Source organism: Mus pahari, chromosome 17 (assembly GCF_900095145.1).
Source record: "Mus pahari chromosome 17, PAHARI_EIJ_v1.1, whole genome shotgun sequence".
NCBI classification, from domain to species: Eukaryota; Metazoa; Chordata; class Mammalia; order Rodentia; family Muridae; genus Mus; species Mus pahari.
Window position 1 is genome coordinate 48,970,477 of NC_034606.1, and position 25,446 is coordinate 48,995,922.

Genomic DNA, 25,446 nt, shown 5'->3' on the forward strand with positions numbered 1-25,446 from the left:
CCTCTCTGCCTCTCTGCCTCTCCTCTGCCTCTCTGCCTCTGCCACCTCTGCTGAAGGAGATCCCTGACATCTGCTGCAGAGAAAGCAGGGCCTGAACGATGACCTCTGCAAACCTCTCCACTTGGTACTGCTGCTGGGATACCCACTTCTTCAGAGGCCTGAGGTCCAGCGTATCCACCCACAGCCGCACTCTACCAGGAAGGAGGGAGGAGGACACGGGATCGGATGCAACCAAAGAAACCCATCTGCAGTGCCACGTCCCCCAAGACCCTGGTGAGAAATTGCACTGAACTGGCCAGACACAGGAGAGCAGCCCTGTAAACGGGTACACTTACGTTTGCCAAAGCTTCTCAAATTCTCTTGGGGTGAGGGGGATGTCAAAGCCGTACAGCGAGTTCTTGATGTCCCTTCGCCGGAGGATGCCGTTGCCCTCGTTATCCGTTTCTATGAAATTCTACAACAGAAGATGGTATTCAGTGATGTGCAGACCTGGAGACTGTCCGTGGCTTCTGGAACACTCTAAGATACTTCTCTGTGTGGCTTTAAGTTTTTCTGTGTCTGAGGTATGGGGGTGTAGGAGTGTGCACGTGTGAGAGGCCAGAGGTCAAGCTCCGGTGCCATGCCAACGTGCTATTTGCCTTATGTTTTTGAAATAGGATGTGAGGCTCCCCGAGACAGCCCCAAGGATCATCCTGACCTCAAGTCCCCCAGCACTGAGATCCCAAACATGGACCACCATGCCTGGCTTTTTAAAATGTGGGTCCTAGGTCTTTATGGTTGTTTATTTGTTTGTTTGTTTGTTTGTTTGGAGACAGGGTCTCACTATGCAGCCCTGGATGGTCTAGGCCAGATTGTTCTCAAACCCCCTGATATTTCCCTGCCTCTGCCTCTGAGTGCTGGGATTATAGGCGTATGCCACCATACCTGTGTTCTCTTTCCAACATTTAATATTTTTAATGGAACTTGGCAATGGAGCCAGCGAGCCAGATGTATCCTTAAAGGCTGGAGAAGCCCAGTGTGGGAACATCTGACTGTACTACACCAGGGCCTGGGTTCAATCTTGAACACGGCAAAATTTACTAAGGTGCATTCCTAAGTTATAACAACCAGATAGGTGTACACCGGGGACCAGGACCGGCAAACTGACCATTGGTCAGATGAGGTATTCACAGGCTCTGTGGGAGGGATGTAGGGTGGAGATGGAGCTGCCGGTACTGAGGGAAAGGTAGGCCAGGGACACCTGATCACCCTGCAGAAGAGCTGAAGGCAGGCATGGCCACGGTGCACACCTGGTCACACCTCATCTCAATGCGCAGGTTGGATCTGATCCCTTGAGGAGAACGGAAGATCTTCATTGAGACCAAGGTAGGATAGCAAGAGCAAAAAGAGCCCAGCAAGCATCTCACAGACAGCCTGATGATGAAAAGATGTATGCTCTCCTTCATCACCAATGAAGTGTGAACTGGAACTGAAGGAAATAACCCTACCCCTCCAGGAATGACAAACTCTGAAGTGAGGACATGCTGCTGCAGAGGAGAGCCGAGAAGGGACACACCACCAAAAAGACATCTATTTGGTCACTGCATTAGTGTGCTGCCAGCCAGCCTAAGATAATATTCTTCTTCTCCATCCTTTAAGTCCCTTTCAGTGACATGTTTGGAGTCTATGACCCAACCCCCAGCCCCCAGCAGTCACAGCTTAAACATAACCAAGCTATCAGCTAGCTTGGGCCTGGCCTGCAGGAATCTTGGGAGGCACTGTGCTGTCCCAAGAGCTTGAGAACAGCTGCACAAACTGAACCAGCGCAGGCTGTTAGATTCTTAAGAGCGAGGCCAGGGGCAAGCCATTACCTAGTGCTTGGGACACATGGGTGCAGCTTGCCAGGGCAGACAGATGTGCACAGAGAGTCTACTGTGCCAGGAAGACAGAAGCCCCAAGAACCCTTCCTTCTTCCCTGACACTGTGTGTGTGTGAGACATTCAGACGGTGCAGAACAAGGTACTGGACACTTCCAAGGGCCAGCTTGTACCAGCAAACTGTGGATAAGAACTGGATAAGAACTGGGCCAGGAGGGATTCACCAGTTAAGGCATGATCAACACTTGAAAATTGTACCAGCTAGTTTTGTGTCAACTTGACACAGGCTGGAGCTATCACAGAGAAAGGAGCCTCAGTTGGGGAAATGCCTCCACGAGATAAGGCATTTTCTCAATTAGTGATCAAGTGGGGAGGTCCCCTTGTGGGTGGTGCCATCTCTGGGCTGGTAGTCTTGAGTTCTATAAGAGAGCAGGCTGAGCAAGCTAGTAAAGAACATCCCTCCATGGCTTCTGCACCAGCTCCTGCTTTCTGACCTGCTTGAGTTCCAGTCCAACTTCCTTGGTAATGAACAGCAGTATGGAAGTGTAAGCTGAATAAACCCTTTCCTCTTGGTCATGATGTTTGTGCAGGAATAGAAACCCTGACTAAGACAGTGACCCATCACATGGACGGAGGAGGAAACAGTTACTTGATCATCTCAGCAGCCACAGAAGCACAAGACAAAGCCTGACCTTCCCTGATGACATCACACTCAGCAAACTGGGATCAGGATGGGGCTTCCCGAACTACCCAGCCCCAGAGCTGGCAACTGGACCTGGCTGTGAGGACCCAGGAGCTGCCCACTAAGAGCAGAATGGCCTCGGCGGACAGAAATGGGTTAACTCTAGGTCACAGCAGTGTGGAGGAAGATGGAAGGGGGCTAGCCTGTCACCTTGGAGGGAGGACGGCAGTTGAGAAGAGGGAAAGGAAAGGAGGGTGCAGCCCTGCCTCAGTGGGCTGAAGCACACTTGTTGAGGAGGCAGTGCGGAGAAGCAGGCCCAGGCTTGAGGGAATTCAACAGAACTTGGCCTGAGGCAGGAGCCAAAAAAAGAGCCAATGGGGAGGGCAGATGAGGAAATCAGACACAGCAAGGTGACCCTTAAAGACAGAGGGAGAGAGCACTGCAACATGCAATAGGGACTGTGGTGGTTTGAATATGCACTATGAGGGAGTGGCACTATGAGGAGGTGTGGCCTTGTTGGAGTAGGTGTGGCCTTGCTGGAGTAGGTGTGGCCTTGTTGGAGGAAGTGTGTCACTGTGGGCATGGGCTTTAAGACCCTAGTCCTAGCTGCCTGGAGGTTAGTCTTCTCTTAGAGCCCTGCAGATGAAGGCCTCCTCCCATGCCATACCTGCCTGGATGCTGCCATGCTCCCGCCTTGATGATACTGAACCTGTAAGCCAGCCCCAATTAAATGTTATCTTTATAAGACTTGCCTTGGTCATGGTGTCTGTTCACAGCAGTAAGGCCTAACTAAGACAGTGACCTTCCTTTCTGAGGGAGGTCACTGTGTCCATGGTGATCCCACATCCTAGACTCAGGAGAAACTCTGTGCCCAATCCACCCTGTTGTCCCAAGGTTTAGCTGTCCCTGTCCTTGTCAGATTGGCTATCCATGACAACACAACCTATGAGATTGCTCATGGGGGCATGTGTCTTAGAAAGGGACTTCCTGTCATCTTGTCAAAATGTGGTAAAACAGCTCCTACAGTGCCTGTTGGCTGTGGTGGGAAACCATTGATGACCCTTACCCTGATTTTCCTGTAACCTTTAAATCTTCCCGAAGCCTGACCTCTGGTCAGGACTTCCCCACAGGCCCCAAGTTCCACAGGGTTTCACTCGCCAGTGACTCTGAGAGTGAGAACTTAATTGGGAAGAATTTAGTGGTGTTTGTTTGGCTTTTGTCTTTTTTTTTTTCTGTCTATTTATCAACTTACAGATTTTTTTTTTTTTGATTAGACATCTAAATGATTTTTCCAGGCTAGTGCTCTTCAGGGACATGGAAAATGATTAATTCTTTTTGAAAAAAGTCTCACTCTAGCTTAGATTAATGAAACAATTCAAACATTTGAAAACCATTAAAAAAAAACTTTAAACCTCTCACTGCTCCTTCCCTCCTTCCTCTGCGGTATGTGATACATCTCAGGCTGGTCTTGCTCGCCCTGTAGTTGAGGCTGACCTTGAACTCCTGATCCTTCTACCTCCACCTCTCTAGAGCTAGGACAGTAAGTGTGAGCAACCATACCTGAGTTTCCTTTTTGTCTTTGAGACACAGACTTCCTATGTAGGAGTCTGCCTGTGAACTTGCAAGCCTCTTACTCCCTTGGCCTCCAGAACACTGGAATGACAGGCACGTGCCGCCATGAGCAGCTTCTTCTCTCCATATCTTTGCACACCTGCTTGCATTCCATAGCGCACAGTGAAGGTCAAAGGACAACTTGGAAGAACCGGTTCTCTCCCCTTGCACCATGCAGGGTCCAGGGATTGAACTCAGGTCTTTAGGCTTGGCAGCAAGCTCCTATTCCCACTGAGCCACCTCACCAGCCCTTTACTATGTCTTTAAACATCTTTGGTAAGACGCTCATGTTTCACGGAAAAAAAAAAAAAGTCTTCTTTGAGTTCGCTCTCGTTACTTGTTGAAAGTAGAGATAGAATGTTCTAGGTCTCTATAGTTATGTCATCTCTATTACTTAGCAATGATAGAAATATCCAAATAACTTCATCATAGCTGCAGTCACTGACGGGGCTTTGGTTAGAGCAAAGCCAAGACAGGTCACTCAGGGTGTCGGGGAAAGTCTTTAAAGAGCAGCAGGGACCAACACTGAGGGTACCTGGTGCTGTGTCCCCTTCTCCACACTGCTCTGGCAGCTGGGTCATCACGGAAGTCCTGAACAACGGAAGTGGGCTCCCCCCAACTCCCTTACCTTGGATAGGTCTGCCCATCTGGTTTTGGCTTTCATGATGAGGTATTGGTGAGCCTGCTCACAGGCTAGCTCTGAATCTGCAACTTTCTGTTTACATCTGAAGAGAAAAGAATACACAACCGGGTTTAGAAGTGATGGGATAGGACTCTCCCAAGGGCCCCCACCCTCATGATGCTTCAAAGGTGCCATTCAAGTCTGTGGTTTCACATCTGGACCAACTCAGTTCTTACAACACAGTCTCATTTCCCCAACTGCAGGCCAGGGGGGTCTTCTGAAACTTTATTTTCAGATTTAAGAAAAAAATTGTCCACAACAGCCCCACCCCCACACCACAACCAGCACACGAAGCTCACAGGGCCCATTTCTTCCCCAAGGGTTTGAAAAAGCAGAAGGTATGTATCATAGGACATTAAGTGCCTTAGGGAGGGGCTTTAGGACCTTGTAGCTCTGATTTTGCAAGTCCAGATTCAGCTGGTCAGAAGAGGTGCTAATGCAAAGCACAGAGGTCCCTTCTCCCAGCCCCAGCTACTTTTAATTTTCAAGACTTATTTTTCTTATTCCTACTGATGTGTAAGTATGTGGGGGCAGTAAGTGTATGTGAGTGCAGGTTTCCTCACCAAGCTGCATGGCATGTGTTTGTGAACTGTCTGACAAAGATGTTGGGACCTGAACTTGGGGCATCCCTAAGAGCAGGCCATGTGGCCCTAACCACTGAGACATGACACCCAACCTCTACCATGGCGAATTTTCAAGAGTTAAGCTGCATGGGATTGAAAGATGAACATAATTCTACTATATTTACTTACAGATGAGGGATACTTAAGGTACCTTAGAAAGACCTGGTGCTGCTGGCCCTAGACAGGCCTGATGGGGCACAATGGCTGTGGCTAGACAGAGAGAGAAATGGATGTCTGGGCTGCTTTGCCCATTAAGCAGATCAGGAAATTGTGGACAGTTGAGACCACAGGTCAGTGGTTGCCTCTAGGACCTATGTCTTGACCTGGACCCTCTCTATCTGGTTCCCAGTATGACCCCTTCTTGCCTCTCCTACTTAATGCTTCTGGTATCCCTGGCTTCACCCCCACTACCCACAGAGCAATGCCATGAGTATCTGGTCTCACCCATGTTTCTTCGACATTTCTCTCCAACTGCCTACTGGCCTCCTCAGAATCATGGAACTTCACGGGTGGCAAAGGATCCGCTGCCCCACCACCCTGGCCTCTGTGGCTGTGGTCCGCACTGGGGTGTCTGGGAAGGCTGGCAGGACCCTGTGGTGTTTTCTCCCCTGGCTTGTAAGGATGGAAGCCCTGTGAGGTACTGGGGAATGGAGGCTTTTTGGCAGCCTCGTCCAGTGTCTCTACTTCCTAACGCTGCACGCTAGCCTGCAGTGCTTTAAGCACCGAGATGGAAGGATGCTGCATCTTGTTTACACAAGTAAACAACCCCCATCTGCTAGCACAGCAGGAGTGACAAACTGGTAAATAATTTATCTGTGCCAATAAATAACACCACCTGTGAAGAGGCAGAATCCTATGAGAAATGCCAGGCACGTGAGCTTATCTGTCCTGCCAGATGTAGCCCCTCACCTGGGCCTATCAGAGGAGGACCTTGAGATGACACAGGGTGGGTGCTGAGATCAGCCACCCGATCACCTAGAAAAGCTGTCATGGGGAAGGACCCTTCTCTGTTCCAGGGCTCCAGCTCCAGTGCAGGTCCTCACGCTGTGACCCGTGGCCCACTTCAAACTCACTCAGAACAACAGCCTGCTGTGCTGACCCGCTTTTGACGACCTTGTACCCTGGGCAGCCCAGCTCTGGAAGTTATAGAAAGATGGGCCTGTCCCCTACGGACACTTGCCCTGCATCAGCACAGGACCTTGGCCTCCGGCACAGGCCTTCTGAACTCATTCGCCCTTTTGAAGACACTCTGTGGCCTGTACTTAGAGATGACTGGTGTCTGAGAGTTCCCGAGCCTGGAGCAGAAGCTTCATGTGATGGTGAGCATGTGATGGTGAACATCTGTAACATCAGCGCTCAGGGGCAGAGACGGGGGCACTGTGTGTGGTCAGGCTGGCGTGGGCTCTACAAAGAGATCCTGTCTTAAGACAATCAAACCTAAAACCCACACAAGGACTGAACGGATAACAAGCTCATCACCAACGGCCTTGGGAGTCAAGTGCAGTGAGGAGCATTTGGTACAACCGAGGCAGCTTGTGATTGCCAGGACGGTTAATAGGTTCTGGTATCCCAGAAAGACATAAACGTGCTATCTGTTACAGGCACAGGTATGGCTCAGCGCCTAACACTGCCACTGGGCCCTGCCTTGGGAGTGTACCAGTGTCCCTGGAGTGGAGCTGCAGTGGCTTGCATAACTGGATGAATCATGTAGTCTCGGGAGGAAGGTTGGGATTATCAAGCTAAAGAAACTATGAGTGTGAACGGCCGGCAGGGACGGGCCAACCAGCCAACATGCCACAGGAATTCTAACAGGCCCACAGTATCACAGCACAACAACGCAAGTGCCCAGGATATGACCCCAAATTCTATGAACCAAAAAACAAGAAAATCTCATCAACTATCAAGGTAGAAGATGGACTAGTGAGCGTGATGCTGAAGCCATGAGATCTACAGTGGCTGCTGCAGCCCAAAGGCCTGCCCGGGAGAAAAGGGTGAATGGGTCCTTGAGAGGGAGGCCTGGGTACATGGAAGTTCTAAGTAAAGAAACGGAGATGGGGGAGGAGGGCATAGGCGGGTGGGAGGAAGGGGATTCCTAGCACCTACATCAGGCAGATCATAACTACTACCTGTAATTCCAGCTTCAGGGGACCCACCACACATACACACACACACACACACACATACACACACAGCACACACACACAGCACACAGACAGAAGTAAAAATAAATGTTTTAAAAAGAAAGGCAACTCCATAATAAGGAGAGAGCTGCCTGCTCCACCATGGCCTTGTCTTTCCAGTCCCTCACTGCAGAGCCCGGGGTTTCACTGTGTCTTTAAGACATCTCTGCCACCCCTCTGTATGGTTTGGTGAGACCACACACCATTCTCAGATGGCTACAGGATGAGAAATGAGACAGGAAGGAGCTTCGGTGTCATCAGCTCACAGGAATGAACAGTGTCTCTGAGGACAAATGGAGACCTGGCGGGCTCACTGTCTTGGTCACCCGGCAGGAAGGATTTGAATGCACAGTGTCCCTCGATAAGAACCTGCGCAGTCTACCTTGTTGACAAGGAGCCATGACCGTATATGAGTGCAGTGCTGTGTTTAACAGGTGAGTGGGAGACAGGTCCCTGGGCCAAGCCATTCCGGCAAATGTTCACACAAGGGAAGACACGGTGTATAGCTATATGAAGCAGACAGAGGCCACATCTCTTCCACCAAGCAACACATTCTCAAAGACAAGGGGAATGGAGGCCTAGAGAGTAGGGGGCCAAGAGAGTAGGGGGCCCAGCCCAGGGCCCAGGGGATTCTAGAAATGAATAGGTATCCAGTGGCTCCTTCCTCCCCTCCACCTCTCCTTGGGGTCCTTAGGATACAACCCCACCTCTTCTCTGAGATCTAGTTCTTGCCTCCTAAGGCCAGATAGCCATGCTTCCTAGCAGGGCCCATGGGGTCTCATGAACCACAGTACACGGTCTAGCCGGGGAGTCAGTCCTCTCTAAAGCCATGTCTTGCTTCCAGTTTCAGAGCTGTCTCTCCCAGATGCCTAGAGGCCTAGACCTGTCCTACTAGGATCCAGCCTCTGCTCCCCGAGTTCATCTTTTCCTCTGGGGCTGCTGAAGCACCTTTCTAGAATACATCTGATTCCTTCATCCCACAGCATGTAAACCTACTTACCTGCTGGAGAGGGGGAACTCTGCTACCCACGTGAGGCTGGCTGACTCGTACTCAGCTCCCCCTGGACCCCTTCCCACCGTGTCTCACTGTAGAGCCACACCTCTGCCAGCAACTTCCGAATGTGCCTGCAGCTTCTGCTCTGTGATGTTTTGCCAGTGTTGTTCTCTGGCCTTTAACAGCCTTCTGTAAGCTGACAGACTCCTACTCATACTTCAGGGCCCTGCTCAAGCATACCTATTCTTCTGGACACCTGTCTCCACCCTCCTTGTGCCTCAGTGTGGCTCTTTACTCCTGTGTCATCCCAGCCACCAGCCTGAGTTCCTGATGCAGCCTTGAGCCCTGTTCACATTGGGTCACAGAGGCCCACAGCGATGCCCAGCGCCGAGTTAACTCAGTGCACACATTCAGTAAGCAAACAGATACAAAAAAGGACAAACCACTAGATGGCTAAGGCTATGCTCTGGTGGTGAAAGTTTCCATGGCCATTCTGCGCACATTTTCCAAAGTATTCTTTGGCAGGATTTGTAAGTTGTCCTTTTAACCTCTGCATCTGCACGAGCATGTGTCTGTGTTCAATGCGTGTGAGTGCAGGTGCCCAAGGTGGCCCAAGATTCAGATCTCCCTGAAGCTGGAGTTACAGGTGGTTGTGAGGAGCCTAATGTAGGTACGGAGAACCAAAGCTGGGTCATCTGTAAGAGCAATACAGGTTCTTAATCTCCCCCCAGACCTCCAAGGTTTGTTTTTAACGATGTGTGTGTGCATCAGTGAGTGTATATATGCAGATGTTCCTAGGAGGTCAAGAAAAGATATTGGGTCCCCTGGATCTGGAGTTATGGGTGATGTTTATAGGTGGTGACCCCAACTCTGATCTCAAGAAGGTCAGAGAGACAAATAGTGAACCCCGACTGGACTGAGACTCTCCTCCTGCCCAGGGCAAGGCAATGGAGTAAGGGTGACACTTTCTGGAACAGGCTGGAAGCATGTCCCTGCATCTCCTAAGAAAGTGCCATAGATGGGTCTGGGCCTTCCTAAACTCTCGCCTATGGCCCAAATAAATAAACATCAGGAGCTGAGGAGGAGTTGGGGGTACACCCTGTTCATGTGAACAGTTAGTGAGTTTACTTGATGGGACATTTGAACCTTGTTCCCATCAGCCCCCATCTGCCCTGGAGTGGCCTCAGACAACAGAGGCTGTCCAAAGTTTTCCAATGCTTCATTCAGCCTTGAAAGGTAGAGCAGAAAGCCACGCCACCAACTGCATGCACACACACACACACACACACACACACACGCACACGCACACGCACACGCACGCACGCACTCGTATGTTTGAGAAAAGGCCTGGTAAGCGGTGAGCTATGAAGTCACATTCCCATGGTGGAACCGTGGGCATCTTATCTGATTGTTCTGCCTACCTTGTGGTGTGCACATGTGCAGGTATGTGCATGTGTTTTCTAAACTCAGAAAAAGGGGGGGGGGAGGAAAAAAAAAGTGGCTCCGGGGTCACTTTTGTGTCCCACCGTGGCTGCAGCAGAACTGCCGGTCTTCTAGGTGGAGCAGCAGGCACGCACTGATGGCTCTGACCACACCGCCTTCTTACCTAATGAGCCTTTGAGGTGCCTCATCTGATTTCCAGGGTCTCTTCTCACACAGGTTCTGGAACTCTCGGAAGTTTAGAGTGACGCTAAGTCTCAGGCCCAGGAGGCTGAGGAAGCGCTCAAACTCGAGGTCGATCATGTTGAGCTGTAGGTACTGCAGCAATCTGTGAAGATCGTGCATGCTGATTATGCCGTCCCTGTCCGAGTCTATTCTAAAGAAGGCGGAGTACACATCCTAGAAACAAAACACAGATCAGTGCACTTCCCTTCTGGCCTCTGTGCCACTCCCAGACACACACACACACACACACACACACACACACACACACCACCCCCACCCCGGCATGGTGCTCCCGTTCTGTCCTGTCCTGTCCTTCCTCTCCGGGAAGTGGGAAACTTAAGGCGTTGTCTAGTGGAGACAGCTTGGGATACCCGCATGTCCTGTGCCTGCACTGCACATGGAGTGAGGAGAGTAGGTGGGCCTTCCTGGAGAAGGCAAAACTCTCCCTGCCCCTGGAGTGTTTGGAATGTCTGACCACATCTCTTTTCTGCTGAGCAAACCCTACGCCAGGCTTCACAGCCAGGAGCCACCTGAGTCAGTGCTTCATCTGGAAGGCTGGGCTGGGCCCTTTGCTCTGTCCATGGTGCTGCCCACAGGCCCCCATGATTGGCATATGAAGAAACAGGTTCAAGGGTCACTGACTGGGTGCTGGTATGCCCCAAAGCACTCTAGTTAGTCACACCCTCTTACTACCAGTGTAACTTTGGGTAAGGCACCTGACCTTGTCACACTTGTCTCCTTGCCTATAAAATTGCTAAAGAATGTGCCACACTTTAGAGGCCATTTGGCGTGTTCTGTGAGTACCCTAAAATGCTGTTTGTCACTGTGTCTACTGTCTAAAATCAGAGAGCAAGGGGACCGATACCTGCCTGTGGCCACAATATGCACTGTTCCTCTGGCTTGCAAAGCTGTGACATGGTCCTAACGCCCTGTTCCCCGTTCCCGGGGATCCCTTACGCCGCCCTCTCCTGGGAACTTGTCTGGTATCTTGAAGATACCTCAGTGCTCCCTTCAGGCTGTTACAGTTCCTCGGCAGTTGTTCAGAACCCCGAGGAGTTGGCCTGTTTCATGTTAGGGTCTAATTAGGTGGTTTGGGTTTCCATGGCAAGTTCTAGCTGAGATACCTCACTGATTCGGTTACCAGACATTCCTATGCACAGTCACCGTGCTGAAGAGCATGGGGGTGCTTTAGACGATGCCAGCTCTGCCTCAGAGTCACCGCATGCAGAGGGGAGAGGGCTCTGCCAGGGGCTTAGTAGCGCTGCAGATTCATCCCCGTTCACTGGTTCCCTCTAACTCTGGCCCTGAGCTCTCATACTGCAGACCCACTGTGCAGATGGCCAAAGGCAAACATCTTGCTCAGTCCTCACAGGCTTCCTGCCTTGGCAGATGGAAGCTTGCTCTTACTAGTTGCTCAGAGTCCCAAGTCCTCCCGTTTGTGTCTCACGGATGTGTCACACATCAGACTTGCTCCCTGCACCCAGAACCTACCCCTCTCGCCCACCTGCCTTAATCCCACCCAAAGCCCCAACCCCTCAGGAACTTAACAGAATCCCGGTCGTCATCCTATCTACATCAGGTAACGCCTGTTCTCCAGCCTTTCATGCTGCCCAGCCTCTGTGCTCTCCCTTATAACCCAACTCATTAACCCTCATCCTGTCCCCCCACCCTGCCCCACTTTCTGACACCCAAGGATGCCCCAGGTCATGTCGGTGAACCCTCTCTCCACAGTCCCCGTGCCTGCAAACCTTGTTTCTACCTCACTCCTTGCCTCGGCTTGCAGTCTGACTCAAGGAGCACAAGAAGCTTGTTGAGTAAATGAGGCTGAGTACGCTCTGGGTACCGGTGAGGTGCTAAGCTCTTGGTGAGGATGGAAGCACGGCCCTCTCACAGTCTGTGGGGGAGTCAAACACGGAGCTGGTAACAGCACTCCCGTGTGATGTACATAGCAGCCATGGGCGAGACCAGTGTCCCACCAACCCTCACTGCTGTGCTACAGGCACGGTTTAGCTGCTGAGGACCCAGAAGCCACAATCTTCACAAGCGTACAAACTTCGGTCGCACATCCCCCTTCCCCAGCATGGCAACCCTGGGTAGCGTCACACAGGACTTGTGCCTCAACAGACACACTCCAGTCTCTGGCTATTGCAGCCAACGGCTGCTGGGTTCTGGGTAAGTTTCCATCTCTGACCATCAGTTTCCTCAAGATCTACTTGATAGGGTGGGTAGAGAGTAAAGCAAATGTTACGTGTGTGCCACCTGGCACGCGATGAGAACCCTCACTGAGCTGCCGACTAAGCAAGCACGGATCGCAAGCACGGATCGCAAGCACGGATCGCGGTGTGTGGCAAGCAGGTGGTAACGCGGTGGGTGGAGAGAGAATGATTGGATTTGTGGCTCAACCTGCTTACAATGGCACACGGGCTGAGTGGGCAGATCCACATGGCTCATGTGAAGGGCTTAAAGAGGACAAGGAGCATCCCAGAGGACAGGGAGCATCCCAGAGGACAGGGAGCATCCCAAAGGACAGAGAGCATCCCAAAGGACAGAGAGCATCCCAAAGGACAGAGAGAATACCAGAGGAGAGGAGCAGTTGCCCAGGAAAGGAGCAGAAAGTGCAAATGAGAAGAGGGCCATACCAGAGCAGAGCCAGAACGAGGAGTCAGAGTGAACAGGCAGCTGGACAGAGTCCCGTGTGGGTGGAGCACCCTGCAAGATCAGAATCAGACTGCGCAGTGGGAAACAGAGTGTAGAAAGGCAGCTCATGCCATCTTCCTGTGGTCCTGCTTTATTCTGCTCACTGTTTTAAAGAATGGGGTGCAGGCGCAAAAGACCGGCTCTGCAGATGTAGCCAGAGGCATGCTCCTGCTCCTGCCCTTGCCAGCCAGGTGGCCAGGTTGAAGGTCAAGGCCACGGGAGCCACAGAGAACCTGGAGGTGGCTCCTACCAGGGCATGTCCCCAAGTCACAACAGGGTCTCTGGTTCTCCTGGCTTCCTCCCTACCCACTGCTGCCTCCCAGTGATCTGCCCATCCACCCACATTCCTGAGCAGTTAGGATGGGCCTGCTATTCCCCCCAAAGTCGAGGGCTCTGTCCTCACACAGACAAGATTGCTAAGCTCATTTCTCTTCTTCTCTAAACCCTTCCTACTTCTTACCATGGAGTTTGGGACCATGTATCTACCTTGTCCATTGAAGGTCTCATGTGCAGGGAGTCCATGCTTGTGTCCTACTGCTTCTGCTTGCCTTCCCTTAGAGAGCCCTGCTGGTTCCTGGCCAGCTTGAGCTGGGCTTCTGTCTGCCTTCTCTTTTCTTTTCTACCAGAATTGGACTTGGACTTCAGACCTGGAGCAGGGACCCCTTTGTCCTCTGGACAAGTCCACCTTAAAAGGCCCTGCTTTGTTGCCCCACAAACCTCCTCAGCAGTTAGACACAGTGTCTATGAGTTGCCACTCCCTGTCTTGTGTCTTGGACAAGAGTAGACTCCAGGCAGGGCACCCCAACATTTAGTGCAAACTCCGGAAGGAAGTGAGCATGCAAAATTTGGTGCGTAAGAGCAAGTGGGCCTGTGCAGGATTCCAAGTCCACTGTCCCACGCATGGCCATCCCTAAGAGGGGTTTATTTCTACCATCAGTGTTGACTGTGCATCTCAGAGGGCAGGGCTCTCAGAGTTAGGCTCCCCAACCCTAGGGCAGTGCCTGTCTCTGTATGTCCCCTGTGGCTACCAGGCCTGACTGGATACCAGAACTCATGCACGTGTGAGCTGTGGGGAGCAGAGCCTTAGAGGAGCTACGATGTAGAGAGCCCCATGTTACCCGGAACGATTCCTTCAGTTTCTTGGGGAAAATTCTCAGGCATTCCTCAGCAGATATGAAGTGCTCATCCATGTTCATTCTTGAGGCCGTGCGTGACTGCAATGGGACAGTTTCCAGTCCGCTCAGCATAGAGTCTAAAAGGAAAACAAGTACGGAGCATCCGTGAGCTCTGCAGCCACACCTCTGTGACTACCTCAGGACCCTCTCCTTCCCTTCTGAAACCTGGTTGATCCTACCAGACCTCAGGCAGATGCCCAGAGAGGACTGCACCTGCCCTGCAGATGTTCCTCAGAGCTCTAGTACCTGTAACTTCCTTCAGGGGTGTCAGACAGACAGGAGGTGACAACATTCTAAGCTGTCCCTGATGCCCGGGGTCTCACTCCCACACAGGGGCAGCACCTGTCTCTCAGTGTGTAAGAAGGAGTGCTGCTGGGGCAGCTCTCTAGAGGTGATGAAGCCACCCCTCAAAGCCAACGACAGGGGAAGGGACATGTGTCTGGGGTCACTGGAGCCACTGCCCAGCCACCCTGCAGGCTTCTTGCAGCAATGAGAAGTGTATCCCTGGGACTCTGTACAGGAAGCTGGTAGCTTTGCCAAGGAGCTGGATTCTGCGAGAAGGTGATGGATGGCTCTGGGATCTTAAAAGGGTCAGAGGCCCAGCTGTCCCTGCTCTCCTGAGAGAGTGACAAGCAGAAGCACAGGTGGCCAAGTGGGTGACTCAGCTCTGCTTACCTCATGACACAAAATATGTTCCCTAACTTTCTAAGGACCATTCAGGATGGGCCATGACCGGCCTCACTGGTCTTGCTTGGGTTTACCACTGAATCTAGACTGCATCCCCACCAGTGAAGAGGGAGGAACAACTCTTGCCTGTAAGCTGCATTGCTAATCATAAATAACTATCTTCTGGTGTGTGTGTGTGTGTGTGTGTGTGTGTGTGTGTGTGTGTGTGTGTGTGTGTGTGTTTCCCCCAGTATTGCCAGTTTGAGCCCACAGCCTTGTGCCTGCTAGGCAAGAACTCCTACTTGGGCTACATCCCCAGCCCTCAGATAGCAATCTTTTATGGAGGAAAAGTCTTGAAGGCTGTGCCGTGGGTCTGAGGAAACACTGAGAACCATCTGCTCTGAGTCTGTAGTCCATTCACAAAGTTCTGTTCAACTTGGTGAAAGGGCTGAAACACAGATAAGATTAGGCAAAGGTGGCTTCTGCCTCTCTGCCGGGGTTGCCATCGCAGGAGCCAACTGGCGGCACTACTAGGAAAAGACCTGTGGTGACATCAGGCCCCATCGTGAGTGAGACACACAGCAGACACCTGCTGGCCAGCTACCTTCAAATCCCATGGTGAAGTCCTGGTAGCTCATGCCTTCTTCGGTCTTGAAGCCTAACTTGGAAGCCAGCATCGAATACTGGCAGTCATTCATAGGCATTCCACTTCTCTCTAGGACCTAGCCGGGAGGAGGGCAAGAGGCAGAGAGGCATTAGGGCGGCTGTCCCGCAAGCCACTGCTCCTCTGCAGGCTCCGGCAGCCATTATTACTTGTCTGCCCCCAACCCCGCCCACAGCTGCTGAGGGTGGGGCTGGTCTTCTGTATCCCTAGATAGAGGCACTGGCTTGTTTCTGGGGGAGGTGGAGGGTTGTGAGTAAATAAAGGGGCTCAGACAGTATGACACGTAGACACAGCCAGCTCAGCAGCTCTTCATCAAGGCCCTGCCAGCCAAGGTGCCCGGCTATCTCTTGCCTCTCAAGCGACTTCTGCGACCCCGTAAGCTAGCTTCTTCATACATTTTCCCCAGGCCAAAGGCACAATGAAGGCAGTTTCCAGAGGGAAAGTAAGATTGTCCTCTGGTTTCATCATGACCCCCGGAGGAAAGCCATGGAGCTGTCTGATGGGAGGGCATCTGGAGGCGCCAGTTGGCCTCTCCCTGTGAGGGTCCACTCACTGAAGATGGTTTCTGGATCCTTCACTCCAACACGGACACATGCTCCTGTTCCATTTGTGTATATGGCGTGGAGTGGGGAACAAATATGTGTCCCTCTGTGATAAGCACTGGGGTAGAAGTGTCCCCAAAGCCACCTTCCTAGGAGGCACTGACTGGCTGAGCTGCTGTGGGCAGATGCCCTTGGCTCCATGGTGGTCATAGGCAATCCAGAAGCTGTCTGCCTAGAGGGTGCCTCCCACAGAGAGGCGCTGGGGGGTCAGCGCAGGTGAAAGACGTTTCGCCTTGCTGCTCACACGGTGTCTGATGAAGGCTGCAGACTACAGGTTCAGAACAGAGCTGTGCATCTAGCAGGATGGCTGAACTCAGTAGGGACCGAGATAGAAGGCTTGCTGAAAGCTTATTGGGAATTGAAATGTTCGAGGTTGTAGGGAGAGGAGTTGAGTCTGCAGCTCCAGCCACACTGGGACAGTGAATGTGTGACTAGACTGGGGAAACCATGCATGGTGACATGGAAGTATAAGCTTTATTGGAACTCACTCCCAGGAGGGCCCATGGGGCCACAGAGGAGACAATGACACTCCCAGGAAGGTCCAGGAGTACCAGCTGGACAATGCAATCTGGGTTGTGCTCTTCATGGCGCCCTATACTGGTCAGTATAGGGAAAGAATCCACAGGCCTGATGCCATAGCACAGATATCAGCTGCAGCCAGCTGTGTCCTGTGTGCCTCACTCTTGATGGCGTGGGACATCAGGAGGAGGCAGGTACTCTAGTGGGCTTGAGTTTGTTATGCCCAGGCTCTTCAGAACACAGACTTCATCTGAAAGTTCCTATGTGGCTCAGCAAGCCTCTCCCAACACTCCCTTAACTCGGACTGAGCCTTGGCAGTGAATATAAGTATCCCAGAATCCTGGCATTGGCCTCCTTTTCTCAAGATCACCCAGCATAGCGGGGAGACGTAGACATGAGTTGACACAGTTGGATGGTTCTGGTGTTGCACAAAGCCCAGAGCACAGGGCCAGTGGAGGCCAGTCTGGGGTATAAGGCAGGGCTGGGCCCCATCCCATCACCCTCACTGTGAGACGCTGCTCTCTGACTGCATGCCCTGCACAGTTTGAGCTCTCTATGGCACCCAGGGCCTCTCATTTCATCCCCTCAGAAGCTCAGAGAAAGAATCTCTCTCAGAATCCTGTACAAACAAATGCTACTGACTTGCCCTGGTCACCTGGCCTGGTTCGGATCGCAAACCACCTCATGCCATTGGAGTGAAGAAACCAGGCTGGAGAAAGAATGGGGCATTAGAAGTGAACTGTACTCACAGTGAAAGAGGGGGCTGCCTGCTATGGAACCCTGGTCCTCACACAAACATCAACCGGCCACACAGGGAGAGCTAACCAGTCTTGGAAAATACCTTGTGACCCCACCAGCTGGAAGACTGCAGGAAGCCACTAAGGAGCTGTGAACAGGCTCTGTCTCCTGTGTCTGCATCTTCCATCTTCCCAGGAGGCTTCGGAAAGCAGTTTCTCCCCCCCCTCAACTGGACACAGTGTAGAGCCTTTAGGCACTGCCTCCTCCTCACTTGGCTGAAGACTTTGAACACCTTGAACAGCCAAGATTTGGCTCTGTGCACAGGAGCCACCGTTTATTTGTGTGTGTGTCACATGTCCTTTCTGGTGTGCAGGGGGAGGATATAAGGAGCTGAAGACAAACAGTGGGAAGATGGTGATCTAGCCTTCCTGGTTGGTGGGGCCTGGCCTTGGCCGTGCACATGTGTGTGTGTGTGTGTGTGTGTGTGTGTGTGTGTGTGTGTGTNTGTGTGTATATGTGTGCATGTGTGTACATGTGTGCATACATAGGTGTGCATCTGTGTTTATAAATGTGTGTGTGTGTGTGTGTGTGTGTGTGTGTGTGTGTGTGTGTGTGTGTGTGTGTGTACGTGCTTTGGTTTTACTCACTAAGCAGGGTAGACTAGCTAACCAGTGGGTCCCAGGGATCTACCCATCTCTACCTCCCCAGCACTGGGATTCCAAGAGTGCACTGCTATGCGTTCTGGGAATCCAATTCAGATCCTCAGGCTTTCGAGACAAGAGCTTTACAACTGAGCTGTCTTGCTAGCACCTCGCCTGACATTTTTTCTTTCTTTTTTTTTTTTTTTCTTTTTTTTGTTTTTTTGTTTTTTCCGAGACAGGGTTTCTCCGCTCCAAATGATCCTGCGTGGAACAGACATCACTGCAGAGTTAGCCTTTCTCTGAGCGCCGATAACATATTGACTTGGCATGGGGCTTTCGGTGCTCTGAGTGGCAAGTGCCCAGTGGCGGGGGATGACGGGACCCAGGCCTTTCTTGGGGCAGAATGGTCACATCTGCATATGTGGCATGCCTGCTGTACCTCTGTGTCATGTTTCTGGTGTTTTCTCTTGAGGACACAAAGCCACACAGTTTATCTAGAGGAATACTGCATCCCACACAAAGCAGAGACCCTGAGGCTACTAGGGGACCCTGCTGTCCCTTCTGCTACGCTGTCATCTGTTTAGACAGAACAAACTCTGCAAGGCACGGCTGTAGCTTTTGGCCTCCCACACTCCTGTGCCGCCTGCTCTCCATTTCCTCGTGCATGTGGGACGTGTGTCTGTGCGGGCACGCGTGTGTGCGAAGCTGATATGGGTATCATCGTTTCCTTTTCCTTGAGGCAGAGTCTCTTAATCAAACTCAGAGCACACTGATATATAACCAGTCTTGCCAGCCAGCTCACTTTGAGGACCCACGTTTCTGCCTTCCAAAGCAAAAATGACAGGAAGCCATGCCCTCCCTGAATTCAGGTGGAATTTGAATGCCAGCCCTCATTCCTGCGTGGCAAGAGCTATAACCACTGAGGTGGTAAAGGCTCTAACCACTAGGCATCCCCTGTTGACACTTCTTGATCCCCTCAGGGGCTGCATCTGAGTCTTCCTGGCATCTCATTCCCTGAGTTTGGGAGCGTCCCATGGTGTGGTTGGTACTGGAGACAGGTTCGCAGTAAGTTTGCATTACGGCTGCGCCTTCCTCTTTCACTCTGCCTGGTTTAATCTGAAGACATCCATGTGTTTCCATTGTAAAAGGGAGGCGTCAGACACAGAGTTCCAAGCTGATGTGCCTCTGACCTTGAGCCTACCCTCACCTCCAGTGTCTAGTGTCCCACTGTCTTCCAGTCCTGACATTCCTGCTGAGAGTCAGGCAGCTGCTCAGAGCATGGCTCACCCCACTCTGATTTCAGCACCTTGAGTTTATTCTCTGTTGGACTTTCTGAGTTTCTTATATTTTGGGTTGTGAGCCTAGCCTTTAACAGCTGAGCCATCTCTCCAGCCCGTGAGTTTCTTAAACCCATAAATTTTAGCCTTCCACCAAAACTGTAACGTTTAGCACTTGTACACCCACATGTATACACACACACACACACACACACACACACACCCAATTAATTAATTAAAATTAATCCTGATCAGGAATCCTCAAAAATTAGCCACGGTCCTCAAAAACAATAATAATAATAATGCAATAATTAATTCAAGGAAAGTCTGGGAAATTATCACAATTCAGAGGAGCGTCAGGAATGGGTGACTAAGTTTAGCGTGGTGTCCTGAATACATTCTAGATAAAGAACCTTAAATGGGCCAGGCAGTGGTGGCGTACGCCTTTAATCCCAGCACTTGGGAGGCAGAGGCAGGCAGATTTCTGAGTTCGAGGCCAGCCTGGTCTACAGAGTGAGTTCCAGGACAGCCAGGGCTACACAGAGAAACCCTGTCTTGAAAAACAGAAAAACCAAAAAAAAAAAAAAAATAGAACCTTAAATGGAAAATTAAGGAATAAGGAGTGAGCTACAAGCAAATCCTCACGAAATGATTGAAAAATTAGTCTAGTGTCAGCAAAGAGGAGGAGAAGAAAGGAGAGGAGGACATAGTGACAAATCCATATGGACAGATCGCTACTGCTGCACACACACACACATACACACACACACATGCGCGCGCGCACACACACATACACACACACACACACACACACACGCACACACACACACACACACACACACACATCTCCTGGGATTTTAGATTATATGTAAAATTGGAGTATGTGACAAACAGTACTATCGAAGAGATTATAAAGTATCGTTCGCCATAAAACCCACATCTCTTGTCTTAAAGGGCATAAGAAATAATTTACTCTGGACCCATTTTTGAGTGACCATGACCTAGAAATACAGATTTCATTACCCCAAATTCCACGTTCCTACGTGGAGGCAGTTTTGTGAAGATTTTATAATCTTAGGATGGGATGAAAAAGTCATCAATCAAGGCAACTTGATGCCGATGGGGACATCAGAGAGACGGGGACATCAGGGAGATGTGTATGCTGAGATGGGGGAGCTATCCTGTAAGCTCCAGACACTACCTGATGACACTCTTCGATTTCGGATTGGTGGAAGGTCGTAACCTGCTAAATTAACAGATTCCGCAAGGTTTTAATCTATTTGTCACAGGATGTTAGTTCCACACAGAGGTGGGCAAGGAGTGGCTATCCCAGAAGGCTAGCACTGGCCCAAGCTAAGGTAACCAGCCTCTGGGTCTGCAGTATCCCAGCATCTCCATGGCACTGGATCAGAAGGTCAGAAGATCGGCCAACTGTGTTTCTGCAGACACAGCTCCTTTCCGGGAGTTTTGTTCACAGCACCCCACACTGCTAAGAAGGTGCAAACAGTAAACTGCAATTGGCACAGGCTTTACAACAGCACCAAAACTGTGTCTGTAATGGGACATGACGGAACACACAACAGTATCAGACAGGTAAGCGGATAGCGAGAACTGTCAGAAAAGGAGTCCACGTGGTGTACAGGCTAGAGAAAAGGCTAAGGCACTCTTCAGCTACACAAAAGAGAGCTGGGTGTGCCCACGAGAGGCTTGCCGAAGATGCCCAGAGTCCCAAAGTCAGAGAGGAGGGCACCAGCCTGATGATCCTCAAAACAAAGCAGAGGTAAGCAGGCCTGGGGCTGGGCAGCATCACACAGTACCTGCCGGAGTCCTGCAGACGTTCAGGAACCTCAGCGCTTTTGAAATCTCTTAGCCAGTAACAGCCTCTGGGTGAATCACGTAACATTAGCAGAGCACAAAAGAACCTTGCAAACCAACCCACAGACACTGAACAGACGCCATGCTCCCTTGCACACCTGTGGAATGAGCTGGCGAGACCTCCATAGCAGTACAGAACTTCTAAACAAGTCAGGCAGTCCAAGCGATTACCTTAGGAAACTAAGCCTCCTTCCTACTGACCCTAGATAAGGGTCAGAGAGTCAGTCTGCTGCTGCTGGAGAAGGTTGGGTGTGGCATTATGCTGCATCCTGGAAGGCTCTGTATTCCGCTCACAGAGAGGTCAGGCAGGCAGGCAGGTAACACGCGAGGCTTTGTGCTAGGAAGCCCATGGCTTATTATCAGCAGACACAGAGCTCTTAAGGTGGAGAACCTGCCACTGTAGATGCACAGAGCAGCCAGGTGGGAACAAGGGTCCGGGCCAGCCTTCACAGCCAGCCCTGCAAGGTCAGCCTTTGCTCTGTCACAGCCCCCTGCTGCTCCCTTTGCTCTCTGAATGGTCATGGGTGGACCTGTGCCATGAGACGGTGAGCCGAGCGGTGGGCACAGCACTGTGTACAATTGCTTCACACTGCTAAGAGTCAGGGATGAGGATGGGCGCTGGGTACATAGGGTACCATCAACAATCTGGGGCAAGGTGCCTTTCGAGTCAGGTGGCTGGTACCCAGTTGCCCTGTGGCCTCTGCAACCAGCCTCCCACAGTTGTCCTCATTCTTCAGAGATGTTCTCTCCACATCTTCAGTGACTGCCTGCCTTGGTCCCAGGTACCTTCTCCGTTTCTGTATAAAACACTGACCAAAAGTCACTTGCAAAGGATAGGGTTAATTTGGCTTATGGGTCACAGACCATCATCAGGGGAAGACACAGCAGAGACCCAAGGCAGGAGTTTGAAGCAGAAGCCATGGAGGAACGTTGCTTACTGGCTTGCTCACAGTCAGCTACCTTCCTTATAGAGCCCATACCAACCTGCCCAGGGATAGCACTACCACAGCGGGCTGGGCCTCCCTACATTAACAAGACAGTGCCTCACAACCATGTCCATAGGGCAGTCTGATGGAAGCAACCCCTGAAGTGAGATGCCCTTTTTGGAGGTGTATCAAGTGGGCAACCAACATCAGCCATCATACCAGGCATCTAGTCCCTGAGCCGAGACGCTGGAGCCACCTGAACCTTTCCTCTCTCCAACCCCTACTTTCTGAGCATGACTTGACTATGCAGCCCCAGCTCCATCCCCACAGCCCTTACACTTACGTATCAGGCCCTGGACATCTTTGGTGTACACGTGGGGTGGTGTGTGTGGGGGTGTATGCCAGAGGGTGGGGATACATACATATGCACGTAGAGGCCACAGACGATCACAGTTATCTTTCTTCTGGTGCCATCTATCTCACTGTTGCTGCTGTTGTACTTTTTCAAAGGTAGGGCCAGAAACTGGTACTTGACAATCAGGCTTGACGAGGGGGTTAGGGGGGGAACCTGTCTATTTCCACCTCCCACCCCCCCACCGTGGTAAGATTACCACTGTGTACCACGATGCCAGGCTTGTTGCATGGGTGTTGGGGATTGTTCATGTTTGTGTGGCAAACTTATTGACTGAGCCTTCATCCTAAGCACAAGACATCTTTTGTTTGTTTCATGAGGAGAGAAACCTGACCTTACCTAGAAGCTCCTGGTTCCCCCTCTCTCCCACCACCAGCCTTTCCTGTGAGGTACTACTGAGATGCCACTCTGTGTGTCTCTAAGCTAGCACTCACTAGGAGCCTATTATAATGCCTGGCCTGGCGGTACCGCATCAGGCAAATAGCAGGCACTCGAGTGCATATTATCTTCTTAGAAACAGATTTCTCTGCTTTGTAGCCTGTCCACACGGACACTACAGCAAATTAAGTGAGATGCCTTTCAGAGGGACAGATGGCCAAAGTGTGGTTAGCTGGAGTGCTTGTTGCAGGAATCTTAAGCATCCGTGTAAATTAACTCCTGGAGCCCGTGCAGGGCCCTTCAAGCTGAGACTTTTCTGGCACAAACTTGCTGGTTCCACAACCACCCTACTTCTCCCAGATCCCATGTCACTGTGTGTGTGTGTGTGTGTGTGTGTGTGCACGCACGCACACACTCATTTGTATAAGACCAAGCAGCTCTGTACTCCCACCCTCCATGGTGTCCCCAGTACACAGAACCAGGTACATGTGGCCAGCCCATCGGTGCAGCAAGAAAAAGCTATTTGAAAGGTTTAAATACCCAAGCCAAGCCACAGCCATACTGGAAATACTGTCAGAAGGAATTTGCTAAAGCAGATAATCTGAGGCACTCAGAGTCCCCCGATGCTGCTGAGTGACACCTGGAAATACAGCGGTTCTGCTGCGCAACAGACCACGCCTACGCACTTGTGTCCGTGCGCTGCAGCCAGCTCCGGTGCCCGGCTATGCTGCTCACCTCTCCATATCTTACATAAACTGGTCTTTTGGTGGCATCGCCTAGGAATTCTACTGTGTACCAACCCCTTCCCCGCCATGAAATAAACAAGCAGCAACGATGAACGAAGTGTGTAAGCCAGTAGGATGGAGGGCACAGACCAGGGCGGGAAGGGAGCCCCACAGTGGACAGCATCCTACCTTCCGGAATTCCTCCTGGTTGATCTTTACATGAGGCTCCTTGCTGATGCTAAGAAACTCCTTTCTGAATACCGGGTCCTTCTGCTGGATTCGGTGCTTGAGACTATCTATGACTTCTTCCTTGGTCCTGTTGTTGATCTCCACGGTTTTGTCCCCGGAGGGCTGGGTTCTGAAATCACAAGTAGACACTGCAATCCCCATCAGCTGACATGACATGCCTGCTCACTTGTCACGAGTGGACAGGCATGCTCCGAGAGTGGGGCTTCCTTTCTGCGTTTCTCAGCTGCAGAGCCAGGCCTGTAGCCCAGAAACACCATACCTACAGAGAGGGTCCTGAAGACCATGCATGGTGGCTAGCCAACGGGGAAGGACAGAACTGTCTTCACACCAAGACTCTCAACTGGGAGCTGGAGGGAAAGAGATCAAAGGCTGGCGGAAAGATGAGTGTCCAGCCAGACAGGATCTAGAACTGCCTGGAGACAAGCCACCAGGAATACCTGAGAGGGACTGATTTGGGGATGCCCTTGAAGATTACGTTGACCAGGCTAAATGAGATGGGAAGACCCATGCTAAAAGCCAGCAGCACCATGCCCTGGGCTGGGGGATTGAACTGCATATAAAGAGACCAGGGGCTAACACCAGCTCAGTCTTTCCCTGCTTCCAGACTCCAGACACAGTGTGGCCAGCTGGTTCACCTTCCTGTGGCCTTGACTCTGCCACCACAACAGACTGCATGTATGTCTGAAAACAGAATGCTTTCCTGCACTGGGGAAACAAAGTCAGGGCCTCCAGGGAGGCTTCAAGCTAGACCAAGCATTTGGGGCCATCTGTGGTAGATCAGAGAAGCCGTGTTTAACCTGTGTAGCTTTATAGAATCAACTTAATTCACAACATGCATTATGAGAGGGTGTGCAGTTGGAAGATAACACATTCCCCTCCGTCCACAGTCTCCTGGGCCCTTCAGAAAGAATGGGACAGACATGGGACAGCCATGAGGAGCAGAGTTCCGGTCCTCTCACTGGGAAAGCCTGCTTTATGAACAGATTAACTGCCATTATTCCTTCGCCTGGCTTTAGGGAGACATGTTGCCAAGTATTTAAACTTTCTCTTAAAGGGATACCCGTCATTCCATGCCCAAGGACCCTGAAATAGAGAAATGACAAGATGGCACTTGCTGGGTGTCCCCACTTCTGCAGGCATGACATGCCAGGAACTCGCAGCTTAAAAACCCACGTCTTTTCCTTAGACTGATCTGGCGTCTGAATATCCATCAGTCTGGTCGGTCCTCTTTCCAATTCACCCAGTGTGTTCTGGTTGCTGGTGCAGGTAGTTCAACCTGGCTATCGTTACAACAGTTCCACCATCCATATCAGAAGCTGTTAGCTGTGTTAATGAGTATGCTTTATAATAAATGTTAAGCTATGGGGAAGACTCCCACTTCTGTGAGGAAGGAGGTGGGGGAGGAGGGCGCATGCAGACGCAGAACACTTATGCTGTCCGTGAAATGAAGTCCAAGGTTGTCGACACAGGGACAACCTCAGCAAGTCCCCCAGCTCTAGGACTATCCTGCTTCCATTTCTAAAATCAGCAACTGGTTTCAATTATTAGCGAGAGCTCTGCCTGCTCTAACTATGCAAGCTAGGGGACCGTCCTCTCTAATCAAGCACAA

General features: G+C 51.3%; 1 protein-coding gene across 1 annotated transcript in view; it reads right to left on the minus strand.

Annotated features, from left to right (window-relative positions):
• Efcab6 (EF-hand calcium binding domain 6) overlaps positions 1-25,446 on the minus strand; it is a 190,055-nt gene that overhangs the window by 48,036 nt on the left and 116,573 nt on the right. The window contains exons 17-22 of the mRNA XM_021217148.2: positions 23,778-23,946; positions 15,436-15,553; positions 14,109-14,242; positions 10,235-10,467; positions 4,778-4,874; positions 336-454 (exon numbers count right to left, since the gene is read on the minus strand). Of these exons, the coding sequence (XP_021072807.2) occupies positions 336-454; positions 4,778-4,874; positions 10,235-10,467; positions 14,109-14,242; positions 15,436-15,553; positions 23,778-23,946 (870 nt within the window). The remainder of the gene's footprint in view (positions 1-335; positions 455-4,777; positions 4,875-10,234; positions 10,468-14,108; positions 14,243-15,435; positions 15,554-23,777; positions 23,947-25,446) is intronic.